Genomic DNA, 22297 nt, shown 5'->3' with positions numbered 1-22297 from the left:
TTTGGAGACCAGGCTGGCCTCGAACTCACAGAGATCCGCCTGCCTCTGCTTCCCGAGTGCTGGGATTAAAGGCGTGTGCCACCACCGCCCGGCTGCACTGTCTTTTCTTATAATTCTAAAATAATAGGTTTGACAAATGAAAACATTTGCTCCGGATTTGGAGAGATTTAGCTGATGCTTCCTTTTTGAGCTTTCTTGTTGCCTTGTTGTTAGATGGCTGACTTCTCTGGGATTAGTTTCAGTATAGGCCTCTGTCATCACTTATGGTCTGTAGAGTAAGTACATAGAGTTAATTTTGTGACAAGTCTAAATTAATACTAATTTTGGCGTTCAAAGAGTATTACTGTGTGTCAACTTTATACTAGCCAAGAGGGATCGGCACTTTGCAGTTATTGTTGATACTATCTCAGTGATTTTATTTCCAGTCTGACAACAGTCAGTCTAGCTTTGCCAAAGCATAAAGAACAGTGGATTTACTTTTAATGACAGTGCATTTTCCTGTCTTCCAAAATAAGGATAGATTAGCGGCTTCACAGAAATGAGAGCTGTGCTTTATGCTGATTCTTCACATATATCTGAAACACAATGTATAGATTGTTCCAGAAGTAAGGAGTCCATAGGATAATGTAGATGCTATTTGAGGTAGAAAAATACCCCAAACCATTGGAAATGCCTGTCTTCAGTTACATCCTTGGGCCTATAAATGTCGGTGCATTAGAACAACTTATTCTTTCACTAAAACGACTCTCTGTGAGAGCCTTGGGTTTTCACAAAAGGTAGATAGTTCCTAAGCACCGTCTTGTCATTAGTAGTTTCATTAGGCTAAAGCTGGGAGTTGTGTTCTAGGGGCTAGGATCCCCACCAAGCTTGGTACGGTTATGTTGTCTCTCAAAGTCAGGGCAGGGGAAGAGAGCAGGGGCAGAATTGCTGAAAACACTCACCCTGCTCAAAGGTGGGGAGAAGTGGTTTGTCACCTATTTCTGAGGAGCCTTGGTCTGCCTAGCAGTTGCTTATGGGATGGAGGAAGGCGTGGGAGATGCTATATATTCTTCTTTGGTGTGTTGTTTTTGTTAATTAATGATCCTTGCAGCCAAAGCTCACGTATCAGAACTCAGGTAGATTCTGATAAGGCATCCAGGCCGTTCCCTAATTCCTCATACCTCCAAACTAAAGAAATAATGTCCTAGACAGAGATGATGTTGACTCTGGGATTGTTCCGCCTCTTTTTTTTTTTTTTCTTCTCGGCAGCTCTGTAAAGGGCACCTTTATTTAAGAAAGAATGAATTTATTATGTGCAAAGTGCTGTCAAGATGACATCAGTCATCAGTCTCGCCAGCCACACTTGACTAGGAAGGGGCGTATGCAATTAGTATTCCTTTGGGGACCTGTAGGATCTTTCTGTATTCCCCTGGGATAGGGACATAAAAATAACCAGGGGGTGGGGATGACGTGAAATAGTCCCCCGCTCACTGCTTATTAATTAACCAGTAGCCCTCACCTATAACCAAACTGGGGTCTGAACTGTAAAGCTGTAGGGCTTCCTTTGAACGTGGGTTGCTTATTTCTCTCTGCAGAGAGGTATCCACATCATTTGAATCATCCTCACCTGCCAAACAAAGAAGGATGCTCTGTAGCCACACTCCGGCTTGGTACCACCAAGTGCAGCTGTATCTTATGAGACTTCCTTCCTCAGCTCCAGTCCTTGTTAAGTGGCTCCAAAGTGAATGCTCCTCTGCTCTAAATGCCTGTGGCTGAATCAGAAGGTGCCTAGGCCATGTGCGCTTGGACAAACTTATGGGAAAAGATAGTGTGACTTCCTGAGGCTATCACCACATTCTCTCATCTTTTCAGTCTGTTTCCATTGGTCAAGTATTTTGGTTTTGGTGATTTTCAGTTGAAATATAAAGAATAGGAGAATAAAATTAACTATTTTAACGCATGTCAAATGCTGCTAATAACTCACGTAGTGGGCCAGACCAGCAACGTGATGATGGGTAAAGTGCTTTGTCAGCAGGCTGTGCTTGGGACACCATGGCCACCCTACCGACATCTGTGCTTACTCAGAAATGCCCTCAGATGCAGCTGTTATGTGGCTACACACCCGTTGTCCAGAGTTTCTGTATTTCCTTGCCAAGCCTTTAGCTGTGGAACCAACCTAACTGGCTAAACAGGAATTTAACAAACGATCCCTGTGATATGAGTCACGTTAACTATTTATATGGAAGAGATGTTATAGGAACTGCGTGCCCACATGCCCTGCTGCGACATGTTTCATTGAATTTGCTAGACCTAGATAGAAAGTTGCAGCCCACGACATACTCCTAAATATGCAGTTCTGCATTTGGAGTTAAAACCAAATTAAAGGAGAATGACTAGCTTGGCTTTGGAGTGACTCTATTCGTGTTTCAAGAGTTGAAAAAAAAAAGGAAGATAAAATGTTTCCCAGTTAAACGTACATTTCCTTCTAAAGGAGCTGTTTGTTTTCTTCTCTTCTGAGGTGAGTTTTGCTTTCCAGCTTAACTCCTCAGAGAAGATATGTTTGTCGTCAGCCACAAAAGGAACGGATCAGTAAGGCCATTGTTGTCTTAGCAAACTTGACCACGTTAGAAGATATTACACTGTGAACTTTCTAAGCCAACTCACTTGTGTGACAGTAGTTTCAGACTGAGTCATTTCTTAGGGGTTAGCACAGTTTGCTCCTGGCACTGAATTAGTGTACCACCACCCCAGAGTAAACTGGCTCACATTCATTCACACAGCCAAATGCCAAATAACAATACAAGTGATGCTAATTTTCTTTAGAGAGCATCAGGGAGCTCTGTGTATTTAGCGCCTACTGAATATCATTCTGCAAAAAGGAGTGTCTTATTTAGGGTTTCTATTGCTGTGATGAAACACCATGGCCAAAAAGCAAGTTGAGGAGGAAAAGGTTTATCCGGCTTACGATTCCACATCACAGTTCATCACCACAGAAATCAAGACAGGAACCCAAGCAGAGCAGGAACCTGGAGGCAGGAGCTGATGCAGAGGCCATAGAGGGGTGCTGCTTACTGGCTTGCTCAGCCTGCTTTCTTGAAGAACTCAAGAACCACCAGCCCAGAGCTGGCACCACCCACAATGGGCTGGGCCCTCCCCTATCAATCACTAATTAGGAACATGCCCTACAGGCTTGCCTACAGCCTGATCTTGTGGAAGCATTTTCTTAATTGAGGTTGCCTCCTCTCAGATGCCTTTAGCTTGCGTCAAGTTGACGTCAAACTACCCAGCACAAGGAGTATGACAAAATCACCTGCTCTCAGTGTGGTCAGAATCTGAATTTATGTACGGGGGAGGCAAATACACATGGGTCCTTCGAATATGCTCTGGTAAGTGCAGTATTATTGAAATATTCGAAGTGAAATCTTAGGGACCACCCCGCAGGCTCCCTTTCTTGGTTTGCCTGTTATTTCAGCTCCCTGTGGCCCTGGGATCCTGTGGGCCTCTGCAAAGTGAAAAGCCCCGCAGAGGAGCGACCACAGCAAAGTCAGAGAGTGTTTATGGCCCCTTGGAGGAGTCTCACTAAAGATGCATAGCAAGCCAGATGTTTTAAGAAAGCATTTCCCTCCTCCCTGTTTGTGTAACAACAGTTGGCAAAGCTTTTCTATACAGAGACGGATAGTAAACACCTTTGGACTCTGCCCAGCGTACACTCTCTGTGGCACGTACACACCTGAGCATTTTATCTGGACACGGCCACAGGCCACACAGAAGCCAGCCTGGTGCACTTCAGTACGGCTTTATTTACATGTCCTGGACTTGGGCAGGTTTGCCCTCAGGACAGCGTTTGCCAAGCCCTGTTCTATAAGCAATGTTGTTTTCATCTCGATGGACAGTTAAAATTTACGGAAGGGCAGGACATATCGGATAACCGTAAAATGACATAAGGACACTTGTTTAGGGTTCAAGACCTGGCCTCAGTCTTCTCTAGAAAAAAAATGAGGTGATTTAACAAAATTACTCCTGTGATGTCTTGGACAATTGGTGTCCTAGCTTTATCTCTGTGGCTGTGATAAACACCATGATCAAAAGTAACTTGGGGAGGAAATGGTTTATTTCATCCTATAAATTATGGTCTGTCATCCAAGGAGGCCAGGGCGGAAACTCTAGGCAGGAGATTGAAGCAGAAATCGTAGAGGAAGGCTGCTGACTAGCTTGCTTGAAATCTCCCAGTCAGCTGTCATATGCTACCTGGACCACCTGTCCACAGGTGCCATTGTCTACAGTGGGCTTGGCCTTTCCACATCCATTAACAGCCGGGAAACTACCACCTAGACATGCCCACAGGCCAGGCTGATGGCGGCAATTCCTCAGTCCAGGTCAATGAGAAGAAGTGGCGTCCCCAGGAGGTGGGGTAACTTCAACCCGCTTTAGCGAAGGAAAGTGTCCAGCCTTACTTAGCTCCTTCACTACACCTCAGGGTTGGGGTTAGTTCCAGGAGACGAGGGGATCCCCACCTGTGCAGTGAGAAAAGGCTAAAGGAGGTGACCTGCTCAGGAGTAGAGAAGGAGCAGATACCAGAGACCAAGGCATCCAAAGATGGAGTCCTACCAGGAGTAGCTTGTTGGAAACCGTTCCCCTTCAAGACCTAGATGAAGGCTTAGACTGGACCTGGCATTTCAATCTTTGTTGGAAGGTTGTGTGCAAAGACCGTCCAAGTGGAAGGCTGCTGCTGCTGCTGCTGGCCTCCAAAGCCAGAACTAGGAGAGGAAGAGGAAGCCACAAAAAGGCTGCATGATGGGGGTAGTCTGGGCTTCCAGGTACCTCTGAGTGGCCTCAGAGAGGCCTGAGGATGGCCTTCCTGGCCTATCCTGGAGCCACAAGTTGACTTCCCTATAAGCAGTTATAATGACAGGGCCACCGTGCCACTGTCGTCATAGCCTGACTGGCCCCTAGAGTCACAAGTGCCTGCCCTTCTCTGCCCGGTAGGTCTCCCACAGGTGCCCTGTGGGTATGCATTGAGGAGCGTGCAGTCTTTACCCATGCTGTGCTGGACAGCTTTAACTGTGCTACTTACGTTTCTTTTAATGTATATTAGAAAAAAGTTGAACTAGCACTTGGAAATTTCAAAAGTGTTAGGTAAGACAGTGTGCAGTGAAAAAAAAACCAAGTTGATTTATTGAAAATAGATATTAAGTAATAATGGTATCGATAGTCAGATATAACAAAAGTGGGAAATTAATGTGTGAATTGTTGAAGTCCACAGTATGCGAATTCAGTTACACTATCACTACATAAAAAGGTCATTTTTATTTTGTTTGCATTTTTATTTTTCCACATCCTCTGCCTATAACAGGATTATTTTCTAGGTCATAAAATTCCATCACTGGAAACGGCCCAGATGATTCCACTTTCATTAAAAAAAAAATACAATAGTGGAAGCCAGATGAGGTAGTGCATGCCTTTGTTCCCAGGATTCAGAGGCAGAAGTAGGTGGATCTCTGCAAGTTTGGAGTTTGAGATCTACATAGTTAGTTCCAGCCCAGCCAGGGCTATAGAGTGAGACAGGATTAAAGGGGCTGGAAAGATACCTCAGTAAGTAACAGGAGGGCTTGAGTTCAATACCCAGAACTTGTTCAAATCTTAGATGGTCTTTTAATAAAAAACCTGGAGCAATATTGGGGTGAAAGCTGAAAGATCGAAGCAGAGCAGCCAGCTACTAGTTCTTACCTCTACGAAATCCTCAGCCTAAAGAGAGTGAGTTCCTGTATCCTCACGCCTTATATACCTTTCTCTGCCCAGACATCTCTTCTTGGGATTAAAGGCGTGTGTGCTTCCCAAGCAAAGGCATGAGATCTCAAGTGCTGGCATTAAAGGTGTGTGCCACCACGCCTGGCTCTATTTCTCTTCTAGACTGCCTCCTGAGTGACAGGATTTAAGGTGTATGCCACCACTGTCTGGCCTCTATGTCTAATCTAGTGGCTGGCTCTGTTCTCTGATCCTCAGGCAAGTTTATTAGGGTACACACTATATCACCACAGGAACTCACCATTTTTAAATTGGTCCAGGCCTGTTAGCTCACACTTATAAGTTTAGCACTACTGGGAGTGCAGAGACAGGTGGATCCCTGAAGTTCACTGGTCACTTGTCATAGCCTGTTTGGTGAGCTCCAGGCCAGTAAGAGAGCCTGTCTCAAAAAGATAGGTGTCACCTGAAGACTTGTTGTCTGGCCTCTGCATATACACCACACACCACACACACACACACACACACACACACACACTACACACACACAAATACACACACATACACACACATTACACACATACACACAAACACACACACTACACACATACACACAAACACACACACTACACACACACACACACACACACACACACACACACACACACACTGCAGTAATACCCAAATAGCAGATCTGGAAGAGGTAGAGGTGGTGGGAACGATAAAGCAAACAAAAGACTCTGGAGTTTCTGGCTACCCACCTCACTCCCATGGTTGAGTCTGTGTGTGTACTTTTTATAGAAGGGCTGATACAGTGTATTCATTTTCAATTTAGCATCTCAAGTGGCCTTATGTTTCAAACTGCTCTTTATTACGCCCATCCCACTTGGGCATCGTTGGCCACTTGTTATTTCTCAAACCCTTCACCATCTTTAATTCCACTTCCCTCTGACCCTGAAGCTATTGCAAGTCAGGTGGATTCGGCAGTGTGTCGGGGCTAGAGCTCCAGCTCGCCCGAGGACCTCCTTAGAGAGAATACTGCACCCTCTTTTCCCTTGTCTCTAGTTTTCCATGGTGTTTTATGATTTATACCTTTCACTGTATCCTCTTATTCCTTTTTTTTTTCTTTTTTTGGCCTCTGATCTCCCTAAGGAGACTTTTTTTTCTTCCCCCATTCAGAAAATTTCCAGAAATCTCTGAGGCCTGCATTTCCTTTAAGTAGATGTAACTGCTTTCCTTTGTGTGAATGAAACATTCCCATGACACACCTTTCCCTGTGACCTGGCATTGGACATTTAAGAAATGTATATTTGTGTGTGTTTGTATAAATCACGAGTGCACTGAGTATTATTTACATGTCTCATGGGTAGCTGGAGTTTTGGATATGAGCTGTATAAGTGTCTAGTTTGTTATTTTGGGTCCAGAATACGGAGATAAGATTTTTTCACTTCTGTTTGGATAGTCCTGATGTGTAGACTATCACTGTAATAAGTATTCTTTAGAAAGTTAAACACAGAAGAAAATATACCCAATACCTAGAAAAAGTAAAAGCTGATTATTCTTCATGTGGATTTTTGTTGTTGTTGTTGTTTTACAGGTTGGATTACAGTGGGCCTTCCAGAGAGTTCTTCTTCCTGGTATCCAGAGAACTCTTTAACCCCTATTATGGCTTATTTGAATATTCAGCCAACGACACATACACAGTACAAATAAGTCCTATGTCTGCTTTTGTAGACAATCACCATGAATGGTAAGGACTTCGTTTCTGTGACAGTTATCTTCCCCTGTGGTACCCCTCCCTTACCCCCCCCCAAAAAAAAAGGAAGCCACATTTCTTTAAACATTTTCCCCTCCTGGTTAAAAATTACATTATCAGTCATACACCTCATTTGGATTTCTATTTTTGTTGTCAAAACGTAATTAATTCAAGAACTTTTGCATTGGAGAAATGTTACGGGTGATTCAATTCTTTGTTTTTTGGTTTTTGGTTTTTGGTTTTTGGTTTTTTTTTTTTTTTGGCTTTTCGAGACAGGGTTTCTCTGTGTAGCTTTGCGCCTTTTCTGGATCTCGCTCTGTAGCCCAGGCTAGCCTCGAACTCACAAAGATTCGCCTGCCTCTGCCTCTCAAGTGCTGGGATTAAAGGCGTGTGCCACCACCGCCCAGCGGGTGATTCAATTCTTAGCAAGACCCAAGTCCAGTGGTTCTCAACCCCTCTAATGCTGTGACCCTTAAACACAGTTCCTCATGCTGTGGGGACCCCAACTATAACATCATGTCTTTGCTACTTCATAACTGTAGTTTTGCTACTTTTATGACTCATGATGTAAATCTCTGATATGCAACCCCAAAGGGGTTGTGACCCACACGTTAAGAACCACTGCCCGGGTCCATCTGGTAGAGGCCAAGCAGCTTCACTAACAGCCTGGGGAAATCTGGCTTTGGGTGAGGGGAGCTGGAACAGCCGGGGCCCTGGCTGAGGCCTGTTCATATTTATCAGAGAGAATGCATGTGAGAGTGAGTGTGTGTATGCTCGAGTGAGTGAGTGTGCATGTTTGTGTGTGTGTGTGTGTGTGTATGCATGAGTGTGTGTGCGTGTGTGTATGCATGAGTGTGTGTGTGTGCGTGTGTGTGTGTGTGTATGCATGAGTGTGTGTGCGTGTGCGTGTGTGTATGCATGAGTGTGTGTGTGTGTGTATGCATGAGTGTGTGTGCGTGTGCGTGTGCGTATGCATGAGTGTGTGTGTGTGTGTGTGTGTGTGTGTGTGTGTGTGTGTGTGTGTGTATAGGGGGTCCCCTGCAGGAAATGCAGGCATCTCAAGTGCAGGAATAGGAAGTCAGTGCGGCACCCACTCACACACCAGCATGTTTCAGTCACTTAACGCTGGAAAGCAGAGATTGCCTTTTGCTTAATTGATCACACTAAACCAAGGCAAACAATTTCAAGATTCCCATCTGGAGGTACTTATTCTGAGAAATCCCCAATTACACTCTTTCCAAACGTCCTTACATCTTTTTCAAATCCCTGCATTTGTAGACTTTAAATATTTACATAACTCCTATTAGCTTGTTCCCGGTCCTTTCTTCTCCCCTCCCTCCCCGCTGATAGTAACAGAGAAAGAACCTAAGTGGGAAAGGTTCTTGGAGTCATGTGGCTATTGATGGTGAAAAGCTTTAACTCTGGGGACTTGCTCCTCAAGTTAACTTCTTGTTTAGTCACAACTTTGGCGGCCTCCTAACTTTGGCTGTTAACAGCTGTGCTAATGTAAGTGGAAATAGAGAGGGACCAAGCTGCCGGCCACTGACCTCAAAAAGCCTTCCTGACTAAAATTACAGAGCCACAGTACTCTTGTAGGCATCAGGCTTTGAAGATCTGGAAACCAGGAAACGTGTGGTGGAGAAAACAATTGTGTACCTCAGGCAGAAACCCCAGTCCAAACAGATCTGAATAATAAAGTTTCCAAGTTGATTCAGAATAGCATTTCATTTTGGAGAACAGAATGTCTCATGAGGAAAGCCCCCCAAATGCCTGTATGAATACTGTGTGAGTGATGGTGTTTACCATCAGGAGTGAGGCTAGAGAGGGCAGGGATGGATGGGAACCTCCTCAATCTGCATAAGGGCTTTTCATCACAAGGGCATTGCTCCTCGTTTGCATGAGAGAAATCAACTAATATCCATGCACACAAACTGATGATGACATTTTCTCAGCCTTCTTAGTCTTTATCAGGATCTCTTGGGATGATTTGGGGAAGTTTCACTGAAAGGCTGTGGGGAATTCATACTGTCACATGCGGGGTGATACAGGGTGACATTGCTAACATGGAGTAAGGGTAAGGTGTCCCTAAATGTTAGAGGAACAGATTTCCTCCGCAAGTAAACACTGGCTAATGAAGACATACTCTAGAGTGCCCTTGAATCTCTCATAGAGCTGGTAGGCCCGTAGTCCTGGACAAACATAGAGTTGAAATTCATTCTAAGGTAAACACAGCCCTCAAGACCCTGCTCAGTGGTGTTCAGCTGCCTCATGTGTCTCCTTCACAGGTTCCGGTTCAGTGGGAGGATCCTCGGTCTTGCACTAATACATCAGTATTTATTGGATGCCTTCTTCACGCGACCCTTCTATAAGGCTCTTCTCAGAATGTAAGTGAACGTCTTTGCTGGCGTAGTCAGCATGTAAAGCTCAAAAGTCCTTTCCTGAAGAGCTTTTTTTCAAGGACCCTGTTTATCTGCACACTGTCACAAATCAGTTGTTGAGTGAATAGCGGTTTAGATTTTGAAAACAAATACAATTTCAAACATAGTTATTAGCTTCTAACCCTTAATTTCTGATTACCCACCAAATCTTTTTTTTTTTCCTCTCTGAATAGTTGGTTCTCATCTGCGGCAACACATGTTTCTTTAAAACAACTGTACTTCAAACACAGCCCTGAGATTCTTGCGGCATCGATGCTGATTATTAATAGAATAGTTGTGGATTAGTCTTGGTGACTCATAGCCTGCGCCCCTTTATGAAGTGCGTGCTGCATTTTGCTCTAAGCACTTCCAACAGCTTGTTCTTGGTCACAGGTTCATTTTCTTTTGTTTAATTCCGGTTTTATTTTTGGTTTCTTTGTGAGGCACAGACAGTGCCATACTTCTCTTGAGACCTTCTTATATCAAAATAACAGTGTATGGGGCAGATGAAATTAGCATCCGTAGAACTCTTTCTTTGTTTCTGTCACAAGGAAAGAAAGCAATTATTGTAACAATGTAGAGCAATTATATTCAGCCCTTATATTCAGTCTGCCATCACTTAGAAGACCAAGCAGAAGAAAAATGTAGGGGGAGGAAGCTAGACATTTGACTGAAATTGCAAAGTTCTGAAGTACCGAGTCATGGCCAGGAGCTGTCTGGCACATCCTCCCATCAAGCCCATGGACCTGTTGTTTCCTAAAATGACGAAGTCCTGACCTCAAATGAAAACCAACAGGATGAGACTTCAGGGTGCTCAGTAGGAAGAGTTACCTCCTGGGTGACAAGGACCAGCGACTTCTCACCTTTGCGTCTCCCTGTCATCTTCTCATAGTCTCATTAGGTTTCCTGAAAGCTGTACCCACTGCTTACATCGACTGCTAAGTCACACCCTCCACGTGTGTTGGTTCTGGCTCCTCTCCCTCCATGAACACGTGCGAGCTACTGATGAGCGCTTCTTAGCCCTGTCTTCTTAAATCATTGTGCTACTTCTGATACTAATATTCAACTCTGGGGTAGCAGAGGCAATCAGAAACCAAAAGTTCCCTCTGTCGCCCTTGAGGTTATCCCGGGTCTTTCCTGCCCTGACCCTCGTGACACTGTGTTCTCCCTCTTCTCAGTCCTCTGTGGGCCTTTCCTCTGACGTGCCCTTCACCTTGGAGTTCCAGAAGCTTCCATTCCATGCCCCAGCTTTCCTCGGACAGAGGAAATTTCTCCACTTGCTTCTTCTCCTAAGCACCACGGAATCTAGCCCCCCGTCTTGCTTTCTTGAGATGCAGGCTCATGTGAACAGTCCTCTGAACATCGCTTCTTGGGTGTTTCAGGGGGATCCCAAATTTGCATAGTTAAAGTGGAACTCATTATGGGCCTTGAAGTGAAACTTCTATGTGTCCACCGGAAGTTCATGGTACACATGTTCTTGGTTATTATGGTTAGACATCAGAGGGGACCCTGAAACAAGTATAGCAGATGCACAGTACAGGTTTTCAAGTTGTGTTCTTGGTGCTGTGACAAAGTCCTTGGCCAGAGCGACTTAGGGAAAGTGTGTTTTAACTTACAGTTTGAGGAATGCTGGGCATCCCGGCAGGGCAGCTGGTCACATTCCATCCTCAGTCAGGAAGCAGAGAGAGTGATCAGTTCGGTTCCTTCTTCTAATTCAATCTTCGGTTCCTTCTTCTAATTCAATCTGGAACCCCAGCACACATTTAGGCAGGTCTTCCACTACAGTTAAATTAATCTAGAAAATTCCCTCAGGCATACCCCGGGGCTGTCTCCTTGGTGATTCTGCATCCTTTCAGTTGACACTGTTAACTTTCACTGCATCCTTTACTGCCTCTGTTCCCATCCCGTGGCTACTTTCAAAGGACATACGGTGCTTTTTCCACCAAAATCATGTGACCTCAGAAATCTTTTCAGTGGTTGAGGTCAGAGTGCCTTTCAGAGTTGGCCTGTGGCATGGATTCATTTGCTGTCCCTATTTTAGATCATCCTCCTTTCTACTCCTTTTCAACATGACCGTTTCCTGATTTCTGTGTTCCTGCCTCTGCACTCTGAAGAGCCTTGTCCTCATTAGAACATTTCTCTTACTTTGACTACGTTACTGAAGTAATGTTAATTGCTTTCCATTCCATTTTAAACAATCTCTTCAGTATCTTCCAGAAGAACTGTTTATAACTCATCTCCCTCCCTGGTTACAACACTCCTTGTCTTGAACCCCCGTGATCCTTAGAGTGGCACTCAAGACTTGCTCTCAGCTACTTTTCTGTCCTCATTCTTAGGCTGCTGAGAGTGTCTTATGTTCAATGTGCTGGGAGTATTCTGCGCTCTATGCCTTTGGGTTTGTTTCTGTTATTCTCTCCTCCATTCCCCCTTTCCTCTAGCCCATTCCCTTTCTATCTCTAGAGTTTCTTCATCCTGAAAGATGTAATACAGGCCCCATCTGATCTAAGCGCTTTCATGGTCTTGGTACTTCCTTTTCTTCCTTTTTTCTTTCTTTTTGAGACAGAGTTTTACTCTCCAGCCCAGGCAGGGCTCAGACTTGCAGCCCTTACCCAAGCCTTCCTAGGGTTGGAGCTGTGGTCTGGATCGCCATGTCCAGTCTTGTTTTATTATTAATGAAGCAGCATGCATTTTCAGCTGTGCATGAGTGTTAGCACACTGCCTACTCTGCTGTCAGCTCACACTTTATGGGAGCTTATCTACGGTGTGCCGGTCTCCCCAACAAGACCACTTCCTTCCCAGAGCAACAAGTTCACCAAGCAGTTATTAATACGTGTGGCATACATTCGATACCTAATAAATACCTAAAATAAACCAAATGAGACAACCCTTGACATTGAGCTAAAAGGCAAGACATTTCAAAACAAATTAATTACTGACACCTTACACCAGGGCATATAAGAATAACTCTAGCTCAAGTGGCTCTTGTCACTGCAAAGAGAAAACACCATCAGTGGAGTGAAGTATAGGAAAGTTTTGTGGTCATAGAAGAATTCTTTGGCTATTTTTATAGTGGTAGAGTAAAAACCATGAGAAAGGGAGAAATGGATGGACATCAGCTACAGCATCCAGTCTCTTTAAAAAGACAAGTGGAAAAGGTAAAAGGTGGTAGAGAAATCAATAAAAAATTTCAAATTGGAAGTACAGTAAATTTTGATAGGATAAGATAGCGAAAGAGAATTTTGGTGCAAGTTTTCAGCCTGTTCCAGGTCCAGATCTGGCACTGGTTGTGGATGACCATGTATATGGCAGCCATTCTTTGTACCTCCGGGTTCTATTTTTGAGAGAAAAGATGGGTACGTGGTTCCTGTGGCATTTTACGTACCCAGGATTTTAAAATTATGCCATAATTCTGTCTTACTTCAGTAGTGTAATTGCCGAACTCGTGAATATTCCAAGTACCACAGCCTGTGGAATGGGTCTTGTTCCTTCCTCGTGATTCTGGAGTTGTTTGCTGATAACGAGGTCTGTATGTTTGCTTCTGTTTGCCATCCTAGCCTGTGTGACCTGAGCGATCTAGAGTACCTTGATGAGGAGTTCCACCAAAGCCTTCAGTGGATGAAAGACAATGACATCCACGACATCCTAGACCTCACGTTCACTGTGAACGAAGAAGTTTTTGGACAGGTCTGTTCCCTGCTAACTGAAGGCTGTCGGCTGGTGAAAAGTTAACTCTATGACTAAGATAAAACGCTAGTCTGTTTGTGGCTTATTACATGATTGAACCCAGGACTACTAAATTGTAGTAAGCTTGAGTACAGAGATTACTCTAATGCCAACTATAGTTTAAGTTGTCCTCATTTATAGATTGTGAGAAGCATTTATTTATTATAAATAATCTTTTTATTTCCAACTCAAATGGATATGAGAAATGAGCATATCTAGAGATATCTAGAGATATGAAAATGTATCTTATACAGAATTCATATGGATAGTCTCCGCTATCCCTGAGTTGAATATTAAATTATTTAATTGTAATATAAAATTAAGATCCATTTAGATTTAAAAACTGTAATTGGTTGCTTTGAAACAGAGAGAATATTTTGGAGAATGTGTGAAAGCAGAGACCATACTGGTTTTATTTTAAATTTGATGGAAGGGAAGATTAAAAAATTTCGGTCAGGGGCTGTGTATTAGTTCTCACTAGGCATTGGGATTCGTCTGAGTTTCCTGCAGTTTACGGGCTTTGAAAAATGAGCTCTCAATTTAAGATTTACTAAGGTGTGTTTCTATTTTCCTTAAGTATATCTTTTATACTGGCTCAGTAGGTGTAGTTGATTCTAAATCTTAGATCAGCGGTTCTCAACCTCTGTGGGTTGTGACCTTTTGGGGATTGAACAATCCTTCACGGGGGGGAGGGGGGGGGTCGCCTAAGACCATCTGCATGTCTGACATTTACATTATAATTCATAACAGTTGCAAAATTACAGTTGTGAAGTAGCAATGAAATCATTTTATGGTTGGGGTCAGCACAACAAGAAGAACTATATTAAAGGGTCACAGCATCCGGAAGGTTGAGAACTGCTGTCTTAGATGCTTCTTGCTGCCGTGGGATGCTTCTGAGGCAGAGAAGGGCCAGACGCCTGACCCCAGCTCAAGTGTATTGTTTGCTGACCTGCTCCTTTGCTTTTTAATGGCAGATCACCGAACGAGAGTTAAAACCAGGGGGAGCCAATATTCCGGTCACAGAGAAGAACAAGAAGGAGTACATAGAGAGGATGGTGAAGTGGAGGATCGAGAGGGGTGTGGTGCAGCAGACCGAGAGCCTAGTCCGCGGTTTCTATGAGGTAAGGCGTCATGGCAGATGTCTGCAGTCCATAGCTGGGCTGCCGGGCTGCTCTGCCGGGCTGCTCTGCCGGGCTTCGAGTATAGAACATTTTCCTCTTCTCTCTCGCTGTGTCTACTCTTGCTCTTTTAACTCAAACTTTCAAATCTATTCCCATGTATCTCCAAAGCTGCACACATGTGAAAGCTTCCTGTGCATGCTATTAGAGACCACCGAAATGAGTGGTATACTGATTTCTAGGTGTACCATTTTAATGGTTTAATGACTACTGATAACATGGAAGTTATGATTCTTACTCACACTCAGGTCTGCATAATCAAATCTCCTACTTGGTATGTGCAACGATTGTGTGTACAGGCCAGAACTGATCGCATATATTCCATGTCACTTTCTCTGTAAGATCACTGGATCTTTTTCAAAAGAAAAAACAACGAACAACTGGATTAATGGATAGTCAGTTGTGAAGCAAGACCCTCCTATTCTAGTACTCACCAGACCCTGCCTTGCTTAGCTTCTGAGACCACAGGAGACCTAGCATGTTCAGTGGGATATGGTGATCAACCAACACGAAACTTCTAGAGGCTCAGCCTACCAGCTTTCAACTAGAAACATACCTTCTTCCATCCGTAGAAACTACGACAAGATTTACATACTAGCGACAAGCATAACCACAGTGCTCTTGAAATTCCCCGTGTCCTGCGTTTCTGATGAGGCTTCCTTGTGGCTGGCATTTCTCTAGGCTCCTAAGCCCGTGCTCCCTCTCCTCCACAGGTGGTCGATGCCAGGCTCGTGTCTGTCTTCGACGCACGGGAACTGGAGCTGGTCATTGCGGGCACAGCTGAAATAGACCTCAATGACTGGAGGAACAACACCGAGTACAGAGGCGGTGAGGCTGGGTTTATAAATGTCTAGATGTAAGTTACCGGGGTGCCTGCTTCGAGCACGGGGCTGAGCACGGAGCAGACAAAGGCACTTGTTTTAATCACTGGTCTGCCGCTGTTTTCCTTGAGACCTTGGGCAAGGTCAGTCCCTTCCGTACCTAGTGACTTCATTAGTCAAAAAGGGGAAGGCCTGTTTACACCCCATTGGAGGATGTCATAACTCCTAATTGCTGGTGAAGAAATGTGATCCTGAGAACACCAATTAAGTATTGGATGACGTTGTTGGTGAGGCATGGGGAGCTTATATCCAGCTGGTCAAACCCCACCTGACTGATCTACATTCTACACCTCCAGATACCACACCCTTTCAGCTGCCTAACCCTCCCAGGTCGGCTACAGTTCCTTGAGCTCTCTCTCAGTTATGTCACAGTTAAAACACCAACAGGAAGAAGATAGGGTTCTCAAAATTCAGCATGTCCATCTGCAAGGCCCTTCTCAACTGGAACATCGAGTTTGGCTGAAAAGGGAACCATTGTAAACTCATTTTGAGTGGGACTCTTTGGAAGTGGCTCTTTGTAGATCAGTACACAGTTTTAGTTAGTCATTTGGACCAACATGATTGGGTTTGTTTCTTATTAAAAAGCTGAAACCTAAGAACAGCCCAGAGTTTTGTCGAATAATTTTAAGCAAAGAAGTATGCATTTTCTGGGACATGTTGTAGTGTTAGCGTTTTCTCTGAAAGGCCGTGTTAAAGTGAGGTTTCCATCATTGCTATTTCTAAGTCAAACTGTGCAGTAAATCTTCTCTGGCTGGACACATGTAGCATCCATGTATGATGTTGGTTATTATAGATAGCTTTATTAGCCGAAATATTTTTTACTAATTATAATGTAATTTCTCTGATACGGCACTTAACTTAAATTTTGTGGTAAATATTATTCCCTTGTCCCGTACTCCAGGGGATTCTAATAGCAAGGCAGTCATGGGATTACTCACTTTTGTATTTACACAGTCTAAGGTTTTTGCTCACTATACGTGAGTAAATCAAGGGCCTGTTTTAGTGGTAAATCTTTCCGAAGGAGACCTTAGAAGAGACCGGATAAAGGACGAGAGCCTAAGTTGCCCTCTTTGCCAGTGCGGCCAGTTGGCACCGCAGGAAAAAGAAGTTAGGCTGTCGCCTGCCATCTGTTCCCCCAGCAGCTGTCTGTGGATGACAGGATGGGGCAGCCATTCTTCTTTCAAAACACGCTTAGCACAAACAGTAAAGGCGAAGCAGCAAAGGGCTAGTTCAGAAGGGCCGGAAACTTCAGTGCCCCAGACAGCTAATGCACCGATCTTTGGCTCACTAACCAATCTTTACAAAGATTAGACCTGGACGCCATGCCCGATCTAATGCTGTTTACCCTTCACTCAGACTCCTTCTTCTTTAAGGGGTGTAGGTACTCTCGATGAAATGGCAGGCAATAAAGGAGATTTCCTGGTCAATTTGACAATTACGGGGCCGTGAGGATACATTCAGATTAATTTCCACTCACTTTCAATTTGGGAGTACAGCACAGGATTAAATAAAGTAGTTTTCATAAAATATGACTATCAATTGATTTGAATCATTGATTGCTTATGAATTCCTGTCAGCCTTCTCTTTGAGCTTAACTGTCTTTTGCTGAGAAGTTAGAAAGCCCATAACCCCTGCTTTAACCCAGACCTTTGAGATAATATTGGCATTTTATGTGAGATAATACTGACATTTATCTTACAAAAATGTGAGATAATTTTGACATTTCATTAATTCTTCTAATGTATGGAGTAAAAGTAAAACTGTGATAATTAGTTGAAAAAATTAAAGGTCTCTTTCCTATTTATTAATAAGTAGTGTGAAAATAATTTGGTTTTATTTCTGTTTTAATTCTTTTTCTGTTACTGGGGACTGAACCCACGGCCTTGCCCTTGCTAGGCAAGTGCTTTGCCATTGAGCTATGTGCCCAGTCTCCATAACTTGGTTGTATTATGAATTATGAATAGTACATATAGCTTTTAGGGAAGCGCTTGGGGTCGATATGGGCAGCTTCAAAAACGCTTCCAGCCAGGCGGTGGTGGCGGCGCACGCCTTTAATCCCAGCACTCAGGAGGCAGAGGCAGGCGGATCTTTGTGAGTTCGAGGCCAGCCTGGGCTACAGAGCAAGATCCAGGAAAGGTTCCAAAGCTACACAGAGAAACCCTGTCTTGAAAAACAAAAACAAAACAACAACAACAAAAAAAAAGCTTCCATTCTTCTTTCTTTGTATAAATTGTGTGACTAAGGTGTCTGTCATCAGAAAGTCCTGCGAGGGTCTGTTTTCTTTGTCATCAGACCCCCGAGCTTAGTATAGTGCTGGGCGAAATTGTTTCCTATGGAACTAACCAAAAGAGTTAAGCATTTCTCATCGTAACAGTTGTAGTTTTCAGAAACGATGGAGCTAAAAAGTAACTCCTTGGTGGTTCTTTTCACTGCTGAAAGAGAACAGAGCTATGGTCTCACCCGTGCTGTCTTGTTTAACTTTTGATACCCGTACAGTCATGTTTACAGTGTCGTTCCTTCATCTCAAATTATAAACGACATTAAAGATGTCCATCTGTGCATAGAGTGGTGGTTTGGTGGTTTTTTTTTTTAATTTTATTTCTTGGTAGTTGAAGATAGAAGAGTCCGAGTAACGTGAGCTTCCGTGGTGGTTTGTAGGGTACCATGACAATCACATCGTAATTCGGTGGTTCTGGGCTGCTGTGGAGCGATTCAACAATGAACAGCGACTCAGGTTGTTGCAGGTAAGATGCCATTAGCGCCTCGGTGTGTAACACAGTACTGTATTGTTGGAAGTGTGTGTGTGTGTGTGTGTGTGTGTGTGTGTGTGTGTGTAATTGCTAAATAGTCTTCATAAATGCCAACCTTGTCTATCGGGCTATGATATCTCCATACCCTTCTGACTGCATGTCCACATACTCCATCACCAGCGGAGTCAGAGCACTTCTTGAGGGTTGTGGGGAAGTGCCAGTGCTAGTCTGAAAACACCCGGGAATGGCATATTCCCTCAGGACAGCTGGGTCCTTGTAGTGGCCGCCAGGGGCCTCCTTCATTGGGCATCCGTATCAGAAAAAGAGATGTTCGGTCTGTAAGAAAGGACCCTGTTAGTTAAAATGCTCCTTTTCCTTCATTTGACTTGCCATACTTTGTAGAACCAAGGACATTTTAGAGAAGAAGTCGCTGTGTTTTGTGACATTTATAAAAGCTCTCCATCTGGGGTGATGCTGGTAAGGTGACACTGAATTATTAGACAGGAGGAAGCCCCTTGGATGCTGAGGCAGGGCCTTACCTGTCGGCTTGGACTTAGTGCTTTTGGATTAAGGATCTGGAACTCAGATTTGCAGACCACAGAATTCCTAAAATTGATGCCAGATTGATGGCGGGCTGTTGCTCAGTGGGTTTAGGTTAATGAATAGACCCATTTCGTTCATCTGTCACAGGTAATATGCCTGGTTGAAGCATCTGAGCAGGTCAGCTGCACAGAATGCTTTATTTTCTGTGAATGCTTTACTTCTCATTTCCCCATCTAATTCCCTTTCTCGGGTGGCTGAGTGGTTGTCAGAATCTGTTTTAGTTGTCCCATGTCGATGAAACGGTGACTCCTGAAGTCCCCTACTTGTGCCCCGTCTTGGGAGTGCTACCCAGCAGTAATGAAGTTCCTGTCCTGGATGAGGTCTCTGGCTTCACCTTGCCTTCTGTTTCTGTGGTTGATAGTTCGTTACCGGCACATCCAGCATTCCCTATGAAGGATTTGCTTCTCTCCGAGGGAGTAATGGCCCAAGAAGGTTCTGTGTGGAGAAATGGGGAAAAATCACCGCTCTTCCCAGGTAAAGTAGAAAATAACATCCTTTACTCCCAACACAGTGCAGGGAAACCTCAGTTTACTTTATATTTTATAGTAGTCTTATGTATATGAATGAATATATCTGTTTATGGATCAATCACTGTTTTATGTGAAGACTAGAAAACTGGAAAGTTTGAAAGATGAAATTCTCTCCGATTACCTTCTTTAACAGAGTGGGGAGAGACAAGGTACCCTGTTTGGTCATGTGTAAAATACATTCATCTGTGTATCAAAGTTCAAAACACAACATCTGTCATCATACTTGTGGCTTGACTCCAAGTCAGGAGAAACGTGTCTTAGTTAGGGTTTCTATTGCTGTGATGAAACACCATAACCACTAGCTTTATTTTCTTTAAGTTTGGTTTTTTTTGGATATACAATTTTTTAGGCTATTTTTATTGTGGAAAGTTTTTCTTTCTCCTTCAACGATGACAGGCAGTTTTGCTAGGTATATTAGTTTTAGTTGGCTATCATGGTCTTTTAGGACTTGGAATACAGTACTTCTGTACACCAATAGACATTCTAACATGGATGGAGGAAATTTCAGGAGGCCACAACCCTAGACAAAGAACTATAGGCAGCTAAGGAATTCTGAGAGTGGAAGAAATTGTCTTCCCCGAGGAAGAGCACACCAACTGATTATCCAGTACCAAATGGTCAGCCATGAAAACATACGTACAAGTAACATTATATAGACTGAAAAAGTTGTATTCATGTTTTTAGGAATACGTGTACACACACACACACACACACACACACACACACACACACACACACACATACACACAGGTAAAGGCAAAGAGGCCATAAATTTGAAAGAGAGCGAAGAAGAGGACATGGGGCATTTGGAGGGGAAAAGAATGAAGGGGGTGCCATGATGTGATTATATTATAATCTAAAAAAAAAATGCTTGAAAATGGATAAAAAAAGACAAGCAACAACAAAACCATCATGACCAAAAGCAAATTGGGGAGGAAAGGATTTATTTCATCTTACAACTTATAGTCCATCACCCAAGGGAATCCAGGGCAGAAACTCAAGGCAGGAGCTGATGCGGAGTCCATGGAGGGGTGCTGCTTACTGACTTGCTTCCCATGGCTTGTTCATCCTGCTTTCTTATAGCACCCAAGACCACCAACCCAGGGGTGGCACCACCCACAGTGGACCAGGCCCTCCATATCAATCATCAATAAAAAATGTACCATAGTCTTGCCCATAGGCAATGTGGTCAGGGCATTTCCTCAGTTGACTTCTAAAATGATGCTAGCTTGGGTCAAGTTGATCTACACTAACCAGCACAAAACTCTAGTGTTAAGGTTTTGTTGGTAACTGTTGAGAATGACTTCCTAGCAACTCAGCTGTGGGTGAAGAGGATTCAGTCTTGTGAATATACTCAACCTCTCTAGCATATACTGTCTGTGTTGTTGTTCTTTGTGAATACCCTGCAGCCGACTCTCAACACGGTCATCCATCTCTTGAAGGTGGAAAAACATGGCTTTACTGCCTCTAGCGATAAATGTACAAGGCTGGCAGGTAGCGCACGTGCCGAAAGGCATGTATGAGGTTAAATGGATACAACCCAGGGGCTTGCCTAAGCACCTTACCTACCTATGCATATCCCAAACTGTGCCTGGGAATTCTGCAGCCCAGACTTAATTAGTATGTATATTTGGTACTCTAAACTGGATGGCTGTGACTTTCATTACTTAAAGAACTAGCTTGTTTTACTATATTTTACTTGTGCCTGGGTAGTGAGGTTCCCTCCTCCCCTTAATGCATATTTGTGTCTTAAAAACAGATTTATCCTATCTTAATAAGGTTTTTCACTCTTCTGAGAAACTTAAGAATTAGCATAGAGAGGCAGGAAAATTCAGATTAACTGTGTGCCACATTTCTATTGAATCTATTTCTATGAAGCCACTACAGTTTATGGAATTGACTGCAATAGTGATAGGTATAGTTGCTATAGTTCACAATCACTGGAACTTTCCTGAAACCTGTTGATAGTTTGGTTACAGCCGGTTCCCTCTTCTGCCTTGTACTGAGGAATCACTGAGGTCATTTACATAAGACACTTTTTTCATCGGCCCTGCATTTGCGGCTGGCTGTCCCTGTGGCTGCCACTGCAGTGTCTCTCCACACCATCTGCAGTTAGGCAGGGACATCGGAACAAGCAGAAGGCTGGAAGTGAGAAATCCTGGGCCCAGGTCCACTTTGTCACCATCCAACTCTGGGATCTTCAGAACCACTGCGCTCTGAGTTTCAGGGTTCTGTGGGCTTATCTGTATACATCTGGAGGGGGTTCCTGCCGTGTTGGGTTGCTTGAGTGAGAGGTAACACCGAAAGATTGCTGCCGAGTCTTGGGGGTTGTCTGCACTGGCATGTCTACTTCCCCCTGGTAGTTCCAGAAAGTTCTCATGCTGACTCATTGTAGATGGGGATGTTCCTCAGAAACACTGAAACACACCGTTGGGTAATAGCCCTGACCATTCTTCCTCTCTTCCTGTGCAGCACCTGGGTCTACCCTGATTATAACGTAGCACAAATAAAGGTGTTATTATCCATCTCCATAGAGTAGAAATAATAATGCCCGGCTCAGAGATTATTCCTAACCCTTGAGTGAGATAATGTATTGGAAAGTCCTTAGGGAATGTATGCTTCCTTGTTTCTTTTTAAGCCTTTAATCCTTAACTTCTGTAGCTACTGTACTACTCAGGTGAAGTTATCTCTCTCCCTCTCCCTCTCTCCCTCTCCTTCCCCTCCCTCTCTTTCTTACA

At 43.8% G+C, this 22297-nt stretch overlaps 1 protein-coding gene across 6 annotated transcripts in view; it reads left to right on the top strand.

Moving 5' to 3' along the window:
- Positions 1-22297, top strand: part of Hecw2 (HECT, C2 and WW domain containing E3 ubiquitin protein ligase 2) — a 355297-nt gene that overhangs the window by 314725 nt on the left and 18275 nt on the right. For all 6 annotated transcript variants that reach the window (XM_052749448.1, XM_052749450.1, XM_052749449.1 and 3 more), the window contains 7 exons: positions 7319-7471; positions 9763-9861; positions 13449-13578; positions 14592-14738; positions 15509-15623; positions 18335-18420; positions 19391-19503. In XM_052749448.1, the coding sequence (XP_052605408.1) occupies positions 7319-7471; positions 9763-9861; positions 13449-13578; positions 14592-14738; positions 15509-15623; positions 18335-18420; positions 19391-19503 (843 nt within the window). The remainder of the gene's footprint in view (positions 1-7318; positions 7472-9762; positions 9862-13448; positions 13579-14591; positions 14739-15508; positions 15624-18334; positions 18421-19390; positions 19504-22297) is intronic.

This window comes from Peromyscus californicus, unplaced genomic scaffold, assembly GCF_007827085.1.
Source record: "Peromyscus californicus insignis strain IS unplaced genomic scaffold, ASM782708v3 Scaffold_21__1_contigs__length_65335640, whole genome shotgun sequence".
Lineage (NCBI taxonomy): Eukaryota > Metazoa > Chordata > Mammalia > Rodentia > Cricetidae > Peromyscus > Peromyscus californicus.
This window is presented reverse-complemented; position numbering and strand designations above follow the sequence as displayed.